This window comes from Euleptes europaea, chromosome 9 (genome assembly GCF_029931775.1).
Source record: "Euleptes europaea isolate rEulEur1 chromosome 9, rEulEur1.hap1, whole genome shotgun sequence".
NCBI lineage: Eukaryota > Metazoa > Chordata > Lepidosauria > Squamata > Sphaerodactylidae > Euleptes > Euleptes europaea.
The window spans coordinates 58,943,275-58,960,736 of record NC_079320.1 but is presented as its reverse complement, the minus strand read 5'-3'; the positions used below and the strand labels follow the sequence as shown (position 1 = coordinate 58,960,736).

Here is a 17,462-nt window from a genome sequence, read left to right as displayed (position 1 = left end):
GAAAGCCTTTGCTGGTACCAGCACAGGTGATTTCCCATGCTCTTTCACTTGGAAATAAATTTATGGGAATGCAATTGTTCTTAAATTGTATTGTAATGCAAATCAGTTAATAGTGTATTTTTTTATAAATGGTTGCAGCATATTTTACTATGATATACCAGCAGATTTAAGACATCACCTCTGGAAAATATAATTTGGATATTAATCCGAAAGGCTAAAAGAAAAAGGTTTTAATTCGCTCAAAGGACATAGAAAAGAAACAACAGCTACAGAAAGATTTCTGAATTAGTGTAAGATCAGTGCAATCCTAAGAACACTTTCTTAAGCCCCACTGAATAGGATTCTGAACAGGTTAATACGGTTCTGAGCAAACCTGCTTAGGATTGCACTCTGTATTACTAAATTCATCATCATCCCCTCTCTCACAGCTACAAAATGGACAGGAATCTTGTAAATAAAAATACTGAAATATATTCCGTGTTCATGAAATATTGGATAATCAATTTTATTTTTTTCCTAAGATGTCGTATGATTGTATATTACAAATTATGCTGAATGCATGTTCTTGAAATAAAGGAGATTTCAAAATGAAAATGAATTTAAAATCTGAAACAACTTACAGTGTATTTGTGAGAGTATATTTCTTTCATTTTTTCATAAAAGTACACTGAAACAATATCTGAAGAAGCCATTTCTATTTACTAATACCATTACCATGATTAATATTTCAGACTAGAATTCTCAAAACAGCAGCTGGGAGATGAATCAAATTGTCGGTACTCTATCCTGATGCACTAAAACTCTCCCTAATGTCACAGTTTCAGCCACCCTCCTTTGATCTTTTATTTTTTCCGTGGCCACTTTACTTCTTATTTTCTGGTATTTTTTTTTTATTCCACCATTTCCCATCTAAGAAACCTGAAAACATATTCAATCCTAGATATGAAATAAATAAGTAAAAAGATGCCTCTTTCTCACCGCACTGGAAAAACAAACCAAATGTGCATTAGAAGGCATAAAATATCTGTTGGAGATATTTCTCTTAATTCTGCATATGTGTTCTATAACTCCCCTACACCTTTGCGTCCGTCTTGTCTACTTAGGAAGCAGATCCTTGGGGGCAAATCATATCACTTAATGGCTAAAGATCACTTTGCACAATAGCCACACAGTTGTGTGGTTCTTAGCTACCACACAATTAAATGCCATCAATACAAATATGGTTAAGTAATTCACTCTTAAATGAGACGGTACAATATGGCCATGATCCAAAGAGATGAATAAAGTGTGCCCCCCCCCCCAAAAAAAACACCCACACGCACTTGTAGTTTTTCTTTCCATTTCTGCTTCAGCGCCTCTGTGAACTAACCCCTAATAACTCTTTAACACCAAGTTTTAAAAAGTTGTTTGGGACGTTAATTATGAAAGGAAGTGCAGTAGATAAACTGCTGGAAAAAACCATAGGGCATACATAGATTTGATACACACATATTTTTATGGGGCAGCTTTATTTTTTTATCCCTGTAATTGCAACTCTGAGGAGTTGAAATGTAAAAGCCTGGAAAATAGTCCAGAAAAAAACCTAGATTTTTCTATTTTTGTAGAGAATCTTTTTCAGTTTTTCCCAATGGAAAAACTGGAAGTGTTAGAGGACACGGAAAAAAATCATATGAAATATTTTATCTTTAGGAATGAGTGAAATCTTTTTAAACACAAGAATATACTTACATAAAATGCTTTCTAAGAACTGTGCAGCATGACTATTTTATGGGAAATAATCTAGATGCGCACTATGGACATCTACAACATCTTTTCAAGGGCATGTTTATTACGCAATTTTGTCCATGATATGACATATGGCTTAGATCCACTAGATTAGTTCCTTGTACTCTAGGGGGACATTGCCATCAATTCCTCCCCCTTCCATAGCAGACCTTTGCCTGCCCCTTCATGCTGGTCACTGGGGTCCCCTGACCCCAAAGGCTGTATCTTGAGTGGAAAGTTCACAGTTCATGAAGCCCTCTTGCACAAGCCTTCCACTCAAACAGGGACATCTTTAGATCCAACCCTATGTGTTTACTCACACCATGTTGTACACTAATGAGCATTCAGAATGTAATTTTCTATCTTTCAGGGTAACTTCCCTGTTATACTTGTTGCTTAGGGTGAATGGACATGTTATATTAGAACAATATAAAGATATAAGAAGTAGATACTTGAATTTGACAGCCAGGGATTCATAGGTTCCAATATTCCACTGACAAAAAGAGGGACATAACCATTTCACATATAAAGGATCATTGCCCAAACAGCCCCACCCACTACTGAAGGCTCTTCTCTGCCCATTGTATTTGTCATAACTGTATTTTGCCCTTTACACACACACACACACACACACACACACACACACACACACGCATCATTATATGTCAGCAGTTCAAAACATATCTCTGCAACATAATATACAAAATGGCAGACTGTACACCACATGGTGCTTTAGTGTTTATGGATGCACACTACACACAGGATATACCCAGTTAGAGATTTAACTTCAAGAGACATGGGGAGCAGCTGGACTCAGAAGAACTGCAACTGGAGAAAGTCAAGCTGACAAAATTTTAACAGGAGATCCCCAACAAGGAAAACCAGGTACAAAACGTTGTTCCTCATTTACCAGGGTCAATTACCAGAAAAGATGACCTACCCTGGTAGAGACAGTTAGGACATATGGAAATTGTGTCACTTTTGAAGTCTGTATCAATGTTTTAAATAGTGATAAATTTTATTTCATTATTGGAGTTTTGGGGAGTATTCAAAGAATGATCAAACCATAAAAGTTTTGAAAATGTATTGGAGGGCCTTGTTGGAGGGCCTTGCTTTGTTTGCTTTTATGCTTCTGTGGTGTCCTGCAGGCAATATTTAGCACAGTTGCCAAAGAAGAATGCTCAAATTTAGTCATTCATCTTTGTTACTTTATAAAAAGCTAATGTACATCTGGCGTGTAGACTGTGGGTCATAAAACTGTGTGAGATTGACATCTTCTGAACTAATCAGCTGGAAATGCATTTTTACAAGCCTCTCCACTCACATCAATCAGGGAAAGAATCTCATTTTCACCAGCCAAGATACAGGGACACACTGTTTGTTATTTTTCTATGAAGTTTATCAGCTACTTGCCCAAGCGAGTGACGGATGGTTATGAATCTGGCTCCCTCTAACTTGTGAAAACATTTTTCATTCTTTCTCTGTATTTATACAGCTAATGCTTTCTACCACAGTACTCTGTTGCCCTATGAGTAAAATAACAACGGTGAGATGCTGTTGGTCAGTTTTAGCTGAGACTCAAAATTATACCTGTCTGAGAAAATTCACCAACCACTTCAGAATAATTTTTTAATCCAAAGAAAATCACTTATCTTCTAGTAAATGAACACTCTCCATGCTAGAACATTGTCTTGCATCAAAGAATATCTTTATTTTAAATCTAAAGTTATTAAGGAGCCCCATGGCGCAGAGTGGTAAGCTGCAGTACTGCAGTCCAAGCTCTGCTCACGACCTGTGTTCGATCTCAATGGAAGTTGGTTTCAGGTAGCTGACTCAAGGTTGACGCAGCCTTCCATCCTTCCGAGGTCGGTAAAATGAGTACCCAGTTTGCTGGGGGTAAAGGGAAGATGACTGGGGAAGGCACTGGCAAACCACCCTATAGGTTCTTGTGGGTTATCCGGGCTGTGTAACCGTGGTCTTGGTATTTTCTTTCCTGACGTTTCGACAGCAGCTGTGGCAGGCATCTTCAGAGGAGTAACACTGAAGGACTGCCGATTATTGTTTAATTTTTGTGAATATTGTAGCGCATACAGTTTTTCTGTAAACGCAGTGGAATATAAGTAGTATGGTGTATAGGTTAATAGATATTGAATTGTAATAGAGCCTACATGTTGTGTGTTTTATTTGTAACTATCACATTATTTTGTTGTATTGATTAACCTCCAAGTAGTAGCTGGAAATCTCCTGCTATTACAACTGATCTCCAGCCGATAGAGATCAGTTCGCTGGGAGAAAATGGCTGCTTTGGCAATTGGATTCTATGGCATTGAAGTCTCTCCCCCAAACCCCGCCCTCCTCAGGCTCCGCCCCAAAAACCTCCCACTGGTGGTGAAGAGGGACCTGGCAACCCTAGCTATATGGGATACTGATTCTTACTAGATGAAATAGTACACAGCAGTGTATCTGAATATATTTTTTTAAACTGACAGTCAGGATCAACTGGAATATCAATAGCAGTTGTATGTTCAAGACATCTACAGAGACTGTACAGGCGGGAAGTGGAGCTTGTGAAGTCCTCTATCCGAGGAACAGACATCTGAGCCATCTATTTTTGGTCACTATCAAAGCCTGGAGGGGCCCAGTCAGAAACCTAGTAAATATGTTCTTATGCTGGTTGGAATAAAAGGGCAGTAAACTAAAGAGATAATTTTTTTTATCACACAGTATGCGTAAAAAGAACTGTAGAAAAGAGATTTATTCTCACAAATTCTGAATAATAATCCCTGCTCATAAAGAAGTAACAGTCTTGTACTGATGATATCGCCTTTTGCAAACAGAAGTTGTGGTTTGTTTGTTCTGCCAGGAGCTCATGAAATACTACATACTTGCAGGGTTAACAAAACGTTTCCTACTTTATGCAGCTTGAAGAAAAGATTGTGGGCCTATATATAAAGCATCACCTTAGACATACAAAACTCACAATGAATGCTAAATATTCTATTCTTATTGGTTTATTTTTTAAGTCACAAAAATGTGTTAGCCATTATTCTTATATTATACAACAAAATGGGTTACTGTTTCCAGCCATGAAAGCAGCAAAGCTAACAGTGCCTTCCTGAGGTGTGCTGGCGTCCAGGATGAAAGCCCTTTAGGAGGCCGGGAAGGGGCTGCGCTGGCGTAGGGTCCTCCCACTCTGGCGTCTGGGCAACTTATGCCGGTGTTAGTGGCCCCAGTGCCGGTGGGAAAGCCTGGATGCTGGTTGCTGCCACGGCAACGCCACCCCAGGACGCCAACGGGGCCTTCCAGTGTGGTCCAAATGCTAGCAAAGGCTGCGCCAGCATTCTGGGAGGCGTTCCTGGGGCGTAACAGCATCCTGGGAGGCGTTCCTGGGGCTTTCTGGCACCGGCCTGGGGGCGGGGCCACCTTTAGGTGTCCTCCAAAGCCCTTTTGGGCCAGGAACGCCCCTTTTTGTTTTTGCAGAGATACGCCACCTTTTAGGTGTTGCACAGATTTTTTTGTGCTGGGAGGATTCAGCGCAGTGGCGTTGCCTCCTAAGCCCGGCGCAGGCATTCCGCTCAGGAATGCACTGTAAGTCACCCACAAGCAAATGCAGCAGACTCCCTATGTGCACAGAGAAATGCAGCTTTGTAAATTAATCAAAGGAGGGGGGGGAGCAGCCTGTGGAGGGCTGAGCATTTTCTAAGAGACCAGGAATACTGAGATCAGTGGAGAGTCAAGAAAACAAAAACCACTCCCCCTCCCCATAAAACATCTTGAAGGAGATTCAGCAAGCTCACTGCTCTTCAAGAAGCACTTGAGGGCAACTGAGCATCAGTTAAAAGGAAAAAGGGGAACTGGGGGTGGGAATTGGTGTTCTCAAGCCCGTTAAGAGCTTCTTGGAGGATATGAATTGTGTATTAGTTGAATGAACTGTTTTCTCCTGGATTTTCTTTGTACACATGTAAGGACATCGAGAAAGAGTTATGTAAAAAATAATACCCAGAAACAAGAACTGGTAGTTACTGGGCAGAACAATGTTTCTCCATGCAAATGCAACTATGCAGACCATTCAATTCAATTCAGTTGAGAGTCATCAATATTCAGAATGTCCCATAATAATAAATGTATGACCCAAATGCATACATTTAGGTTTTGCATTGGGATGTCACTCTTCATTTTAACTGTCTTTTAACTTCATTTTCAATGTTTTTTCCTCTATGCCAATGCATATTATGAGACAACCTAGCACACACTTTATGCCTTTGATGAAGTGGGCAGTAGTACAGTGTCTACTCATAGGCCATCAACAGAAGAGGGGGCCACCTTATATTTGTGTACAAGTTACAGTTATGTCCAGGTTTTTTTTTGTGTGCATATTACATTTGTCCTCTTTTCGAGTAAATATGGAATATGAAAGTTTACTTCACAATAAATGTGTTGGTCTTTAAGTCACCGCAAGACTCCTTTATGATTTTGCAGTAACAAATGAAAACAGTTACCTTTCTGACAAATATGTGATACAGAAAAAAAACTAAATTTTTAGCAGCTCTAAAAATAAATATATGCACAATTATTTTGAAAAGAATTACTGTGTCATATCTAGTGCATTTGTGTTTATATGAAGATCAGTCTCTGCCTTCATAAGTCATTCAATAAATCTGCATAGCCTGCCATACAAATTATTGTAAGATTGAAGTATCATAGACATTACACATCGTAAAAGAGAAGGGGGGCATGCAACAGATGTTTGAGTCTTACAGTAATTTGTATTTGTACAAATTTGTGTTCAGGCTCTTTGAGAGAGCTCATATGGATGTTTTCATTTGTTGTTAAGACCTTTGTTGGAATACAGAAGAGGCTAGTTCTATAATGGTTTATGGTTCCCCAATGCTTGCTGCTGAATCTGAGAGTAGTCCAGAGCTTCAATAACCAGTGCTATATAAACGTAATATCCAGAATTGTCTATAAAATGACTTTCACGTGGTGTTTTTCTCATGTATGGAATGTGGGAAGCCCTGGATCAAAGGGGAACATCCATATGACTCATTCAGAGCAGGATTTGTGGCATTCCAGGGGTCTTCCCCTTTAATCTGGAGGGGGGAGGAAATCAATTTTCTTCTAGCTTAAAAGGGAATCTTCAGAGTGGCTCGGTTGTCACTATAGAGTTGGGGGTGTGCTAAACTCTACTTTCAAAATGGCAACTTGAGGCCATAAGCTATCCACTCCACACTAGCCATTTAAAGGGTGATTTCGCCTTTGCCTGATGAACTATGCTATAGTGTAGTATACAACTCAGTAGGAAAAGGGAAATCAAAAGAAAAGAGGGATTGGGGGGCATAGAGTGGTCCTGGTGCCATTGCCATTGTGATTCTGCTTTTGCGTAGATGATATGTGAGGATAGGAGAGGAATGGGGGTTGGAGGGGCTGAAATCAGGTGCAAGAGGAGTGGGACTGGAGATTGTCCTTGCTCATTCACACTCTGCTTACTGCAGCTGCTGCTGTGAGGGTGCACTTTTGCACCCTGTGTGGAAGCAGCCAATGAAAAACTTTTCATAAGTACATCTATGCTATTCTAGATCACAGCAGGGTCACCTTACTCGTTTCTGAGTCCCACCCAACTGCTTATTCTGTATACATACAATATATCTTTATCTCTGTTCAGTTATGCATACTGCCTGTACTCTGTATGTGTTGGTCCAACTCTGAATGTCTGAGGATACAGACACATGTCTTCAAGGAGCCCTACAGGTGTACAAGCGACTGCATATGTACTTCATATACATGATAAGGAAAGTTGCAAAAAGCAAGATAAACAGAGTTTCACTTACCTGTAACTGTTGTTCATCTGATGGAACTTCTATGCAGTAACACATTGGGACTGCGCAGGCACAGGCCAGCCACGGATAAGATTTGTAAGCTTCTAGCAAATTCTAAAGAGAGTGCTCCCCCTCCCCTTGGGGCATGCAATCTCCCCGCCCCTCGGTCACATGCCCCAAGGGGGAGGGAGCACTCTTCCCTCCAGTTCTCCAACCAGCCGCCACAGAACTGATCACTAGGACTAGCCCAACGGTCCCACAGCGGGGAAGGAGGGAATGTGTTACTCCATAGAAGTTCCATCAGATGAACAACAGTTACAGGTAAGTGAAACTCTGTTTTTCATCTGAATGGCTTCTATGCAGTCCAATAGAGTAGCGAGCTCACTTACCAGGGAGAGTAGCGAGCTCGCTTACCAGGACGGTGGGTGTGGGACAATCACCGGAATAAGGATTGCAGCACGGCACGCCCCACAGCTGCATCTCTCGCTGAATCCACATCCACAGCGTAATGTTTCATAAAGGTCGAGGGAGTGGACCAGGTGGCAGCTCTGCATATGTCCCGGAGATCTATTTTAGAGGAGAAGGCTGCAGAGGCCGCATACGCCCTAGTAGAGTGCGCTTTAATCATAGGAGGACACTCTTGATGAGAAAGCTCGTAGGACAGTTTGATGGTAGACGTGATCCACCTTGAGAGAGTTTGGGGGGAGGCACGATGACCTACCCTATGTCCTCCAAAGCAAACAAACAGGTTGTCATCCTTGCAAAAGGCTTGAGATCTTTTGATGTAAAAGAGGATGGCTCTTCTGACATATAGGGAATGCAAGGCTCTCTCTGCATCCGAAGAAGGATGAGGGAAGAAAACAGGGAGGACGATGTCCTGGGAAAGGTGGAAGGCTGAGACTACCTTGGGCAAAAAGGAAATCTGAGGCCTGAGCACCACTCTATCTGCATGAAACTTTGTGTAGGGAGGAGAGTGCGATAGTGCTGATAGGTCACTCACCCTCCTTGCTGACGTGATTGCCACCAAAAAGGCAACAACAGCAACGCCAATTCACACGTAGCCAATGGTTCAAAGGGAGGCTTCATGAGTTGCCAAAGTACCAAGGAAAGACTCCACTGGGGAACAGGAGGAGTGACAGGGGAGGTACAAATTAGTGAGACCTCTCAAAAACGTTTTGGAAAGGGGATGAGAAAAAACTGAGAAGGAGTCAATATTAGGGTGAAAAGCCGAAATTGCGGCCAAATAAACTTTAATAGAGGAATTTGATAAACCGTCATCCTTGAGTGTCAGCAAAAACTCAAACACAACCGACAGAGGGCATGATACTGGCGAGACATTTCTAGCTGCAGCCCAAACTGAAAAACGACTCCATTTCGTATCATAAGAATGTCTAGTGGACCCTTTCAAGGAATGCAGTAAAACTCTGGCTACTCGGTCAGACCACTGACCCTGGGCTGCACCCTCCATGCCGCAAGTTGCAGGCCCGGGGGGGAATGAGAGGGATCTTTCGGGAGAAGGATGTAGTTCCCTTGTGCCAGTGACATTAGCACTGCGAACCATGACCTCCTGGGCCAGAATGGAGCAATCACAATAGCATCTGTATTGTCTACACTCAGTTTGGCGAGAACTTTGTGAAGCAGCGGGAATGGGGGAAAGAGATAGAAGAGAGCTCCTTCCCAAGTCGCCTGAAAGGCATCCCCCAGAGAGCCCGGGCCGGCCCCTGTCCTCGAGCAAAACTTGCGACATACAGTGTTGAGGTGAATTGCAAATAGATCCACTTGTGGATAGCTCCATAGACAGAAGATCCGATGGAGACAACTGTCGGACAAGGTGAGCTCGTGCGTCTGGTTGGGAAGACGACTCAGCGCGTCCGCTAAAGTGTTGGTCACACCTGTGATGTGAATTGCTATTAGGGTAGCCCAGTGAGCTATGGCCCACTCCCAGATCTCGCTGGCTTCCCTGGAGAGCGAAACGGACCCTGTGCCGCCCTGTTTGTTTATATAATACTGGGCAGTGGAGCTGTCCGTAGCGATCTGGATGTGATGTCCGTCCAGGTGCCCTGTGAATGAAGACAGAGCGAGACGGATGGCACGAAGCTCTAACAGATTTATATGCAATCGAGATTCTAGATGTGACCATGTACCCCTTGACGTAAGATTATCAGAATGGGCACCCCACCCTGAGAGGGAGGCATCTGAGAACAGGAATCTGTCAGGGGAAGGGCGATGAAATGGGACTCCCGAAAAGATATTGGTATCATCTAACCACCACTGCAGGGAGGCAATTACATATCTGGGGACAGACAGTCGCTTATACTGGGAGTCGACATTTAATCTGAATGCCCTGAGAAGCCGTGGTGGAAGCCATAAGGCCTAACAGTTGTTGAATGTGATAGGCTGTTTGAGGCGCTTTCTCGTGAACCTGGCTACCAATTTCTGAATGGCACGACCTCTATCAACCGGAAGGAAGGCCCTAGCCTGGACTGCATCCAAGACCCTATGAAGGTCTGAACTTGTGCCGGAATTAGCTTGGATTTGCTGAAATTAACCACAAGTCCCAGGGTATGAAGGACTGTAAGAACTAGGTCAACTTGTGCAGTCAATTGGGATTCGGAGGAACCTACAAGCAGCCAGTCATCTAGATAAGGGAATATTACACAGCCCTTGAGTGCAAGATGGACTATTACCACAGCGAGGCACTTTGTGAAGGTTCTGGGGGCTGTGGACAAGCCAAAAGGCAACACATTGTATTGGTAGTATCTACCCTCGCATTCAAACCTCAAGTACTGGCGACACTCTTCATGAATGGCAATGTGGAAATAGGCGTCGTGGAGGTCTAGTACCGCGAACCACATGTGCCTGTTCAAGAGGGGAAGCACCTCTGGGAGTGACAGCATTCTAAACTTCCTGGTCTTAACATGTTTATTAAGGTCCTGAAGATCTAAGATGGGTCGTTTGCCGCCTCCCCTCTTATCTATGAGGAAGAACGGGGAATAAAACCCTCTTTTATGGTCGGCAAGTGGAACGACTGAAATAGCCCCTTTGGAGAGGAGGCTATTAACTTCTTGTAGAAGGAGGGCAGGAGTCGGTGATCGAGAGCGACCCAAAGGTCTATATGCAGGCAAGTTAAGAAACTCTATAAAGTAGCCAACGTTTATTATTTTTAATACCCAGGCGTCAGAGGTAATGGAAAACAAAGCATGGAAAAATTGTGACAACCGATCACGGAAATCAACATGCACGTCTAGTCTCGCCAGTTTATTCTTTGAGAATTGGCCTGGGGACCCCCTAGGGCCTTTCCGGACTCTGGGCCTGCCCTGAAACTTCATCTCGTTCTGAGAAAGGGGAAAGGATGGGCGGAAAGAAGGATGTGAAAATGATCTCTGAAATTGGTATGGGCGGGGGGTTTGGCCAGATTGTCGGCCGAAATACCGTCTTTTGAAATCGGGCGCCTGAGGGGCTATTCCCAAAGACTTAGCATTTGTCTTATTCTTTTTAAGACGATCCAGAAAAGTGTTCGTCTGGTTGCTAAAGAAGTCCCTTCAAATGGAAGGTCTTCAATGCGCACCTTGGTATCATGAGGGAGTGCAGACTGACGTAATCACGCATGTCTGCGAAGAACTATGGAGGAAGCAATTACTTTGCTGGTTGCATCAGCTACATGGCGTGCTGCCGTCAGCTGCTGCCTTGCTAAGGACATGCCCTCAGCTTGTATGGCTATTGCCGAGGGACGTTGATCCTCTGGTATCATGAGGATTGATGTGGACATACGGTCCCAAAGGCAGTATTGGTATCTCGCCATGATGGCGAGGAAGTTAGAGACATGGACATTGACTGCGCTAGAGGAATACATCTTTCTGGCCAGGATGTCTAGTTTGCGCCCCTCCTTATCTTGCGGGGGAGGAGTGCGTACCCGACCTATATTTCCCTGGCAGGGCCTCTACAATAACTGAATTCGGAGAAGGGTGTTGGAAAAGAAATTCCCCTCCCTCTTTACATATTTTATACATGTTCTCCACTTTCTTAGAGGAGGAGGAAACTGAGGCGGGCTTGGCCCAGTTAGCATGAAGCACTTCCAATATACTTTTTACAATGGGGAAGGCTACGGGGCCCAGATCTGGATTATGGAGAATGTCCATTATATCATCAATGGGACCCGAGTCCTCAGGTCTACATTCAATTTTAAGAGCTTTCGCCATGCGGATTAGTTGCTCCGCATATAAACGAGTGTCCCCCATGGGGGATGCTGATTTAGAGTCTCCTACAGCGTCCTCCGGCGAGAGGGCTGACGCCCTGGACTCCTTGTCCTCATCAGGAGAGTAGGATTCATCATATTCTGAAGGATCAATGTCTCTTGTCACGGAAGGAGACAGTGCTTGCCTTAGTTGAGTGGTGTCTTTATTGACATCCTGGTATCGCGATGGCGTATGATGACATCAGTGGGGACCCCGCGAGGATGAGCGAGAGCACGTCCGCTGACGATGGCGATCCGTCGACGAGCCCACATATACAGGAGTGGGGTATCTGTGTTGAGAAACCTCTCGGCTGCGACGAGAGGGAGACCGGCTCCTGGAAGAATAGTGGCACCTCTGCCCCACTGGGCCTGAACGGAGAGGACGACGGCTGTCTTGACTCCGACTGCTGTCTCGGCTCCGATGGCTATCTCTGCTCCGCCGGCTGTCCTGGCTCCGATGAGTCGATCGACTCCTATGGGTGTCTTGGCTTCGACGGCTATCTCGGCTCCAACGGCTGTCTCAACTCCGACGGTCGTCCCGACTCCGATGGCTGTCTCGGCTCCGACGTCCGTCTCGGCTCTGACATTCGTCTCGGCTCCGACATCTGTCTTGGCTCCGATATTCCGGCTGAATCCGATGTGCATTGGCTTCCCGACGCCGTGAACAGGATCGACTCCGAAGAGCCAGAGCACGCTGACTTGAGGTCGAGCAACACTGACCGCCCTTGGACAAGGACGGGGTTGGAGATCGACGGAGAGAGGACGACCAAAGTCGAGGCCGTTGGCCGGGTTCTAGATGTGAAAAACCTTTCGGAGACTCCACCAGTACCTGCTCACCGGAGCGCTGGGAGTCCTGTTGCACGCCATCAGGGATGGCTAGTTGCTCAGTACTGAGCTGAGGGTCGGTAAGATTTGCCCGAGGCCGTGACTCAGCAGGCCGTGGGGACTTCAGAGGCACCTGAGGGACGTCTTTATATAGATGTAGGAGGTGCTTTTTAAACCCATCCGGGTCATCCTGACTACTGCTCGGCCGCACCGGCACAGTAGCCAGGGAGCGATGAGGAGAGTCCTCTAAAATAATGGGCTGTTGTTCAGCCACTTCGGCGTTTACCGCAGCTGCGGATCGACGTCGAGGAGAGGTCGATGGTGATCGGCGTCGAGAAGACTTGGGGGATCTCGACGGCGACTGGTGTCAAGGTGATCTTGAGCGGGAAGCATGGCACGAAGAGCCCCAATCGCGGCCATCTTGGGAAAGCGGCACAATGAACTTCGCCGGGCGAAGTATCACCGACAAAGGTTTTTTGGAGGGACCCCTCCGCTTGGATTTCTTTGACGGGGGACCCTGATCAGAGTGGGTCTTACCAGTGAAGTACTCGGTTCAGCCGATTGACCTCTTGGATGAAGAGATTCTTTGTAGAGATGAGATAGTAGACGGGTAGATCTCATCTTCAAGGCATTTTGAGTGAGTTTAGAGCAGCTCTTGCAGGTTGAGGGAATATGGCCCTCTCCCAAGCAAAGGAGACACTCAGAATGAGTATCATTCTTTGCCTTTTAAGAGCCACAAGAAGTGCAGATCTTGAACAATGGAATTTTCTTGGATTCCATAGCTAGAGACTAGCTAACACGTTCTCTCTCCGTGGCGGCAGAAAGAGAACTGGAGGGAAGAGTGCTCCCTCCCCCTTGGGGCATGTGACTGAGGAGCGGGGAGATTGCATGCCCCAAGGGGAGGGGGAGCACTCTCTTTAGAATTTGCTAGAAGCTAACAAATCTTATCCGTGGCTGGCCTGTGCCTGCGCAGTCCCAATGTGGGACTGCATAGAAGCCATTCAGATGAACTTGATCATGCTTACAGAGCATGTGGACTGCTGCAGACATATGTACAGGGGTTAGGTAGTCACTAGGCATGTTTCTGCTTCTTTCTATACATGCAGAGTCGAACCCACTTGGAATGACTGAGCATGGCTACTGTTTGGATGTTTGGCCCAAGCTCTACAAGACCCAGATTTGAATCCCCATTCTGCCATGGAAGCTCACTGAATGACCTTGGCCCGGTTCTCTTTCGATGTAACCTACCTCAAAAAGTTTTTTATTTTGGGGATAAACCGGGAGCGTAGAACACTGTTGTAAGTCACTCTGGATCCCCATTGGGGAGCAAAGTGGTATATAGATGTCTAAATAACTAAATGATAATGCAAGCGGAACTGGCCTCCAAGTCTGGCACTTGTTCTTCCTGTCAATTTTTCTGTCCATCTGCCAAAACATACAGTAAAGGATGCAGCGAAACAAGCTTCTTCTCGTTGTCACTCCTAATACGGAAGCACAGGTGAAAGAGAAACTGAAAACGGCAGCTTTGAATATTTTCTAATGCACACAGACATGCATACCTCCTCGTCTCTTCTGTCCCAGAAAAAATGAGTGAATAATACACTCGTGGATATTTAAAGAAATGAAACAATTAAAGAGAGAGAATAGAAAATTGGCAAGAGTAGGTCAACTAGTTTTGTCCCCCTTATATTAAGGGGGACAGAAGATCCCGAAGTACCTGGGCCAGTAGTTCTCTGGCTGCTTAGCACCCCTGGTTATGACAGTGACTCAGAGATGCATTCTTATTAGACCAGGTTTTGGTTCCTATCTTGGACTAAAAAACCACAGCAGTTTCCAGCCATGTGGAAGTCAAGAAGGCGTCATTTAACCAGCAGAGTCACAAGGTGCACAATTATGGTTGCCAACCTCCAGGTATTAGCTGGAGATCTCCTGCTATTACAGCTGATCTCCAGCTGATAGAGATCAGTTCACCTGGAGAAAAGGACCACTTTGGCAACTGGAATCTATGGCTTCGCCCACAAAATCTCCCACCGGTGGTGAAGAGGGACATGGCAACCCTAAGCACAACTCTGGTCTAGAGAATTATCCAGGTGAGAAAAAATAGTGAGAGTCAAAAGGCGGGGAGAGAAGATGCAAAAAGGAGCATGCTGTGAGACTGCTATATTAAAAATATGAGTCTGCTTAAAATCGTAAATGGGAGTGGGAGAACAAAGAAGATAAAAGAAAATATAGTGTTGGAAGGCAAGGGAGAAGGTGACTGTGTGACAGTTCAATCCTGAAGTTGGGGGCCAAATGGGCTTAGGAGGCGCCGTGACCCCTACGCCAATGTCTGTGCCACTTGCATCATGCAAACTGGCACAGATGCCAGTGTAGTGCCACTTGCGCCGTGCAAACTAGCACAGATGCCAGCGTAGTGCCACTTACACCGGCCCCCTGGACTGCCGTGGCAGTGCAGCCCTTGGACACCAGTTCGGCCTCCCGCCATCACCTTACTGGCACAAGTCCTTGCGCTGGCATCTCAGGAGGCATTCCCGGAGGGTTCCATGGGGCAGAGCTGCCAGTAGGCAGCTCCCCCTTTCAGTTCGAGAACGCCCCCTTAAGCAACAGCGGTGCTGCACCTCCTTTTTGTTGGCGCAGCATTGCTGTTTTCAATGGGGCTTTCCCCCCCTTTTCCAATTTTTTTCTTTCAAAAAAGACCTGTTTTACCCCTGCTGCAGTGGCAATGCCTCTTTGAAGGCACCGTGGCACTTCCACGGCCACACGGTCTACAGCAGCTGCAGCTCTCAGGACTGGGCTGGAAGTGTAGTTCTGAAAATTCTTCTTGAAGTTCTTCAACAATGAACTGAAGGCAGAAGGACACAGCAACAATTCAAAGCTTGCGTCCGATAAGGAAAAGTTCTTATGCTAACAATACACTCAGTGGGATCAGATTGTTCCTAACAATGGCTCTTTGGAAAACATGAAGTTCTTACCAAATTGCATCTCAACAAATATTTCCATATACCGCTTGAAAAATTTGACTGAATGTGGATTTCGCAACTGTTCTTTGTTGGCATGCCGCTTTATTTTAACATTCACTGAATTACAATGTTATTTTTGCCCTTAGGTAAAATACTACCACTTGGAACCTAATGCTCACTAATGGATTTTGATGTACACATTTCGCCTGCTGTAACCGTCACTTAAGGATTTGATAGCATACTAAATGAAGGCAATAAATGTTGTAGCACATTCCTGCATGTATCTCATCACAGGTAGTAAAAGCTCTATATCATTCTCACAGCAGTATTTTTTTCACCTGATTGGGAAGCCAATAATTTTACAATTTTTTTTAAAGCAGTGGAGGAATTTCACCGTGCAACTCCTACCTCCTTCATTGTCCTTGCTATCGGTACATAAAGTTTCCATGGCGACATCACATCCTGCTCCTCTCCATCCTGGCTGACAAACACAATGCCAGCCATTTTGGTCCAGAGTACATCTTCCATTGCTATTACATAAACCAGGGCATCCCTCTGTCAAAACAGACAAAAAGACAATACGTGTGATTTAAATATTATGATGTCTTTCAATCTAATCAAAGTACAAACAGGGGACACTTACTGGGAACAGGCCTTCAGAACAGCACAAATACCGTAATTGCACATGGAGAGTAACAGCAACACTACCTGGGATTCTAATTCTTAACTAAGTGGCATCTTTGATTGATCTGACACTTGAGACACCACTTACCTGTGCAGGCAGGAAATATATCCAAGAAACCTTTAAATACCTGCAGGCCAGACAAAATTATGTTTTCATTTCGTTTAGCAGAGCAGCAGGCAGTGTGAGCATGGCACACAACTCAGCCGTTAGGTAAAACAATAGGGCATCTCCACTTATAGAGTAAGATAATTGTTTGCTGTGGATGTGTGTTTTTTTTAATAGTATAGATTTTTGTTAAGCTTCTTTTCATTTCAAATAAATCCTTTGAAATTCTGAGGTTGGTAAGCTCCTCTGCACTCAGTTAAAAAAAAAAAGAACATTAATTTTATCTGGTCTCAGAGTTGCCGTGTATTCATGTGAAATTACAGTGCATTAAATAATTGCACAAAGTATAGGTCAATTTCAATGACTATACTTTATGCCAAAAAGTACATTCCTTTTTCACAGAATAAGCAAAGCCCAGGAAATAGTGAAGCAGCTTAGCATCTATTCTAACAAACATTAGGATTCAGGCTGCATACGGATGGGACAGGACCGACAGGATTTCCAACTAAATGTAATAGCTGTGCGTATTTGATTACTTAGGACGGACAAAATGAAATACCATAAGGACCACAATAAAACATTGATAGACTGAACAAAACACGGTAGTGACGTGCTTCAAGACAGATAGCGGAGTGATTTTTTTTTGTGTGTGTGACAATCTCCCTAAGGCTTTTGTGCTGTTACCTTTATATCCTATCTTGTCTGCTTTTATGGCCAAGGAGGGAAAATTTGGGAAACAATTAAAATTATTTAATATATCCAAAAATCTATTTTTTAAAAAAAATCTAACATTGCATTAAAAACAGTATCTGTCACTTCTTGCTGATGAAAACCTGGCATGCAGCCAACATGACCTGTATGAGGATGATGAGAGTTCATAAATATGTAGAATTCTGGTATCCCTTATCTATAACTCTGGTAAAACATTCACATAAGCAAGTACAGAAGTAGAACTATAATCAGTGGCTACAAATCAGATATCTCAGGACACAGCAGTTACCGTATCTGTAACTCTATACAGCATGAAAGATAAATTGTGCCACCACCTTTTTTTTATCACTCTACTGCCTCTG

General features: G+C 44.3%; 1 protein-coding gene across 8 annotated transcripts in view; it reads right to left on the bottom strand.

The window, feature by feature from the left end:
* TENM3 (teneurin transmembrane protein 3) overlaps positions 1 to 17,462 on the bottom strand; it is a 469,013-nt gene that overhangs the window by 77,989 nt on the left and 373,562 nt on the right. For all 8 annotated transcript variants that reach the window (XM_056855868.1, XM_056855869.1, XM_056855871.1 and 5 more), the window contains one exon: positions 16,008 to 16,154. In XM_056855868.1, coding sequence (XP_056711846.1) covers positions 16,008 to 16,154 — 147 coding nt within the window. The remainder of the gene's footprint in view (positions 1 to 16,007; positions 16,155 to 17,462) is intronic.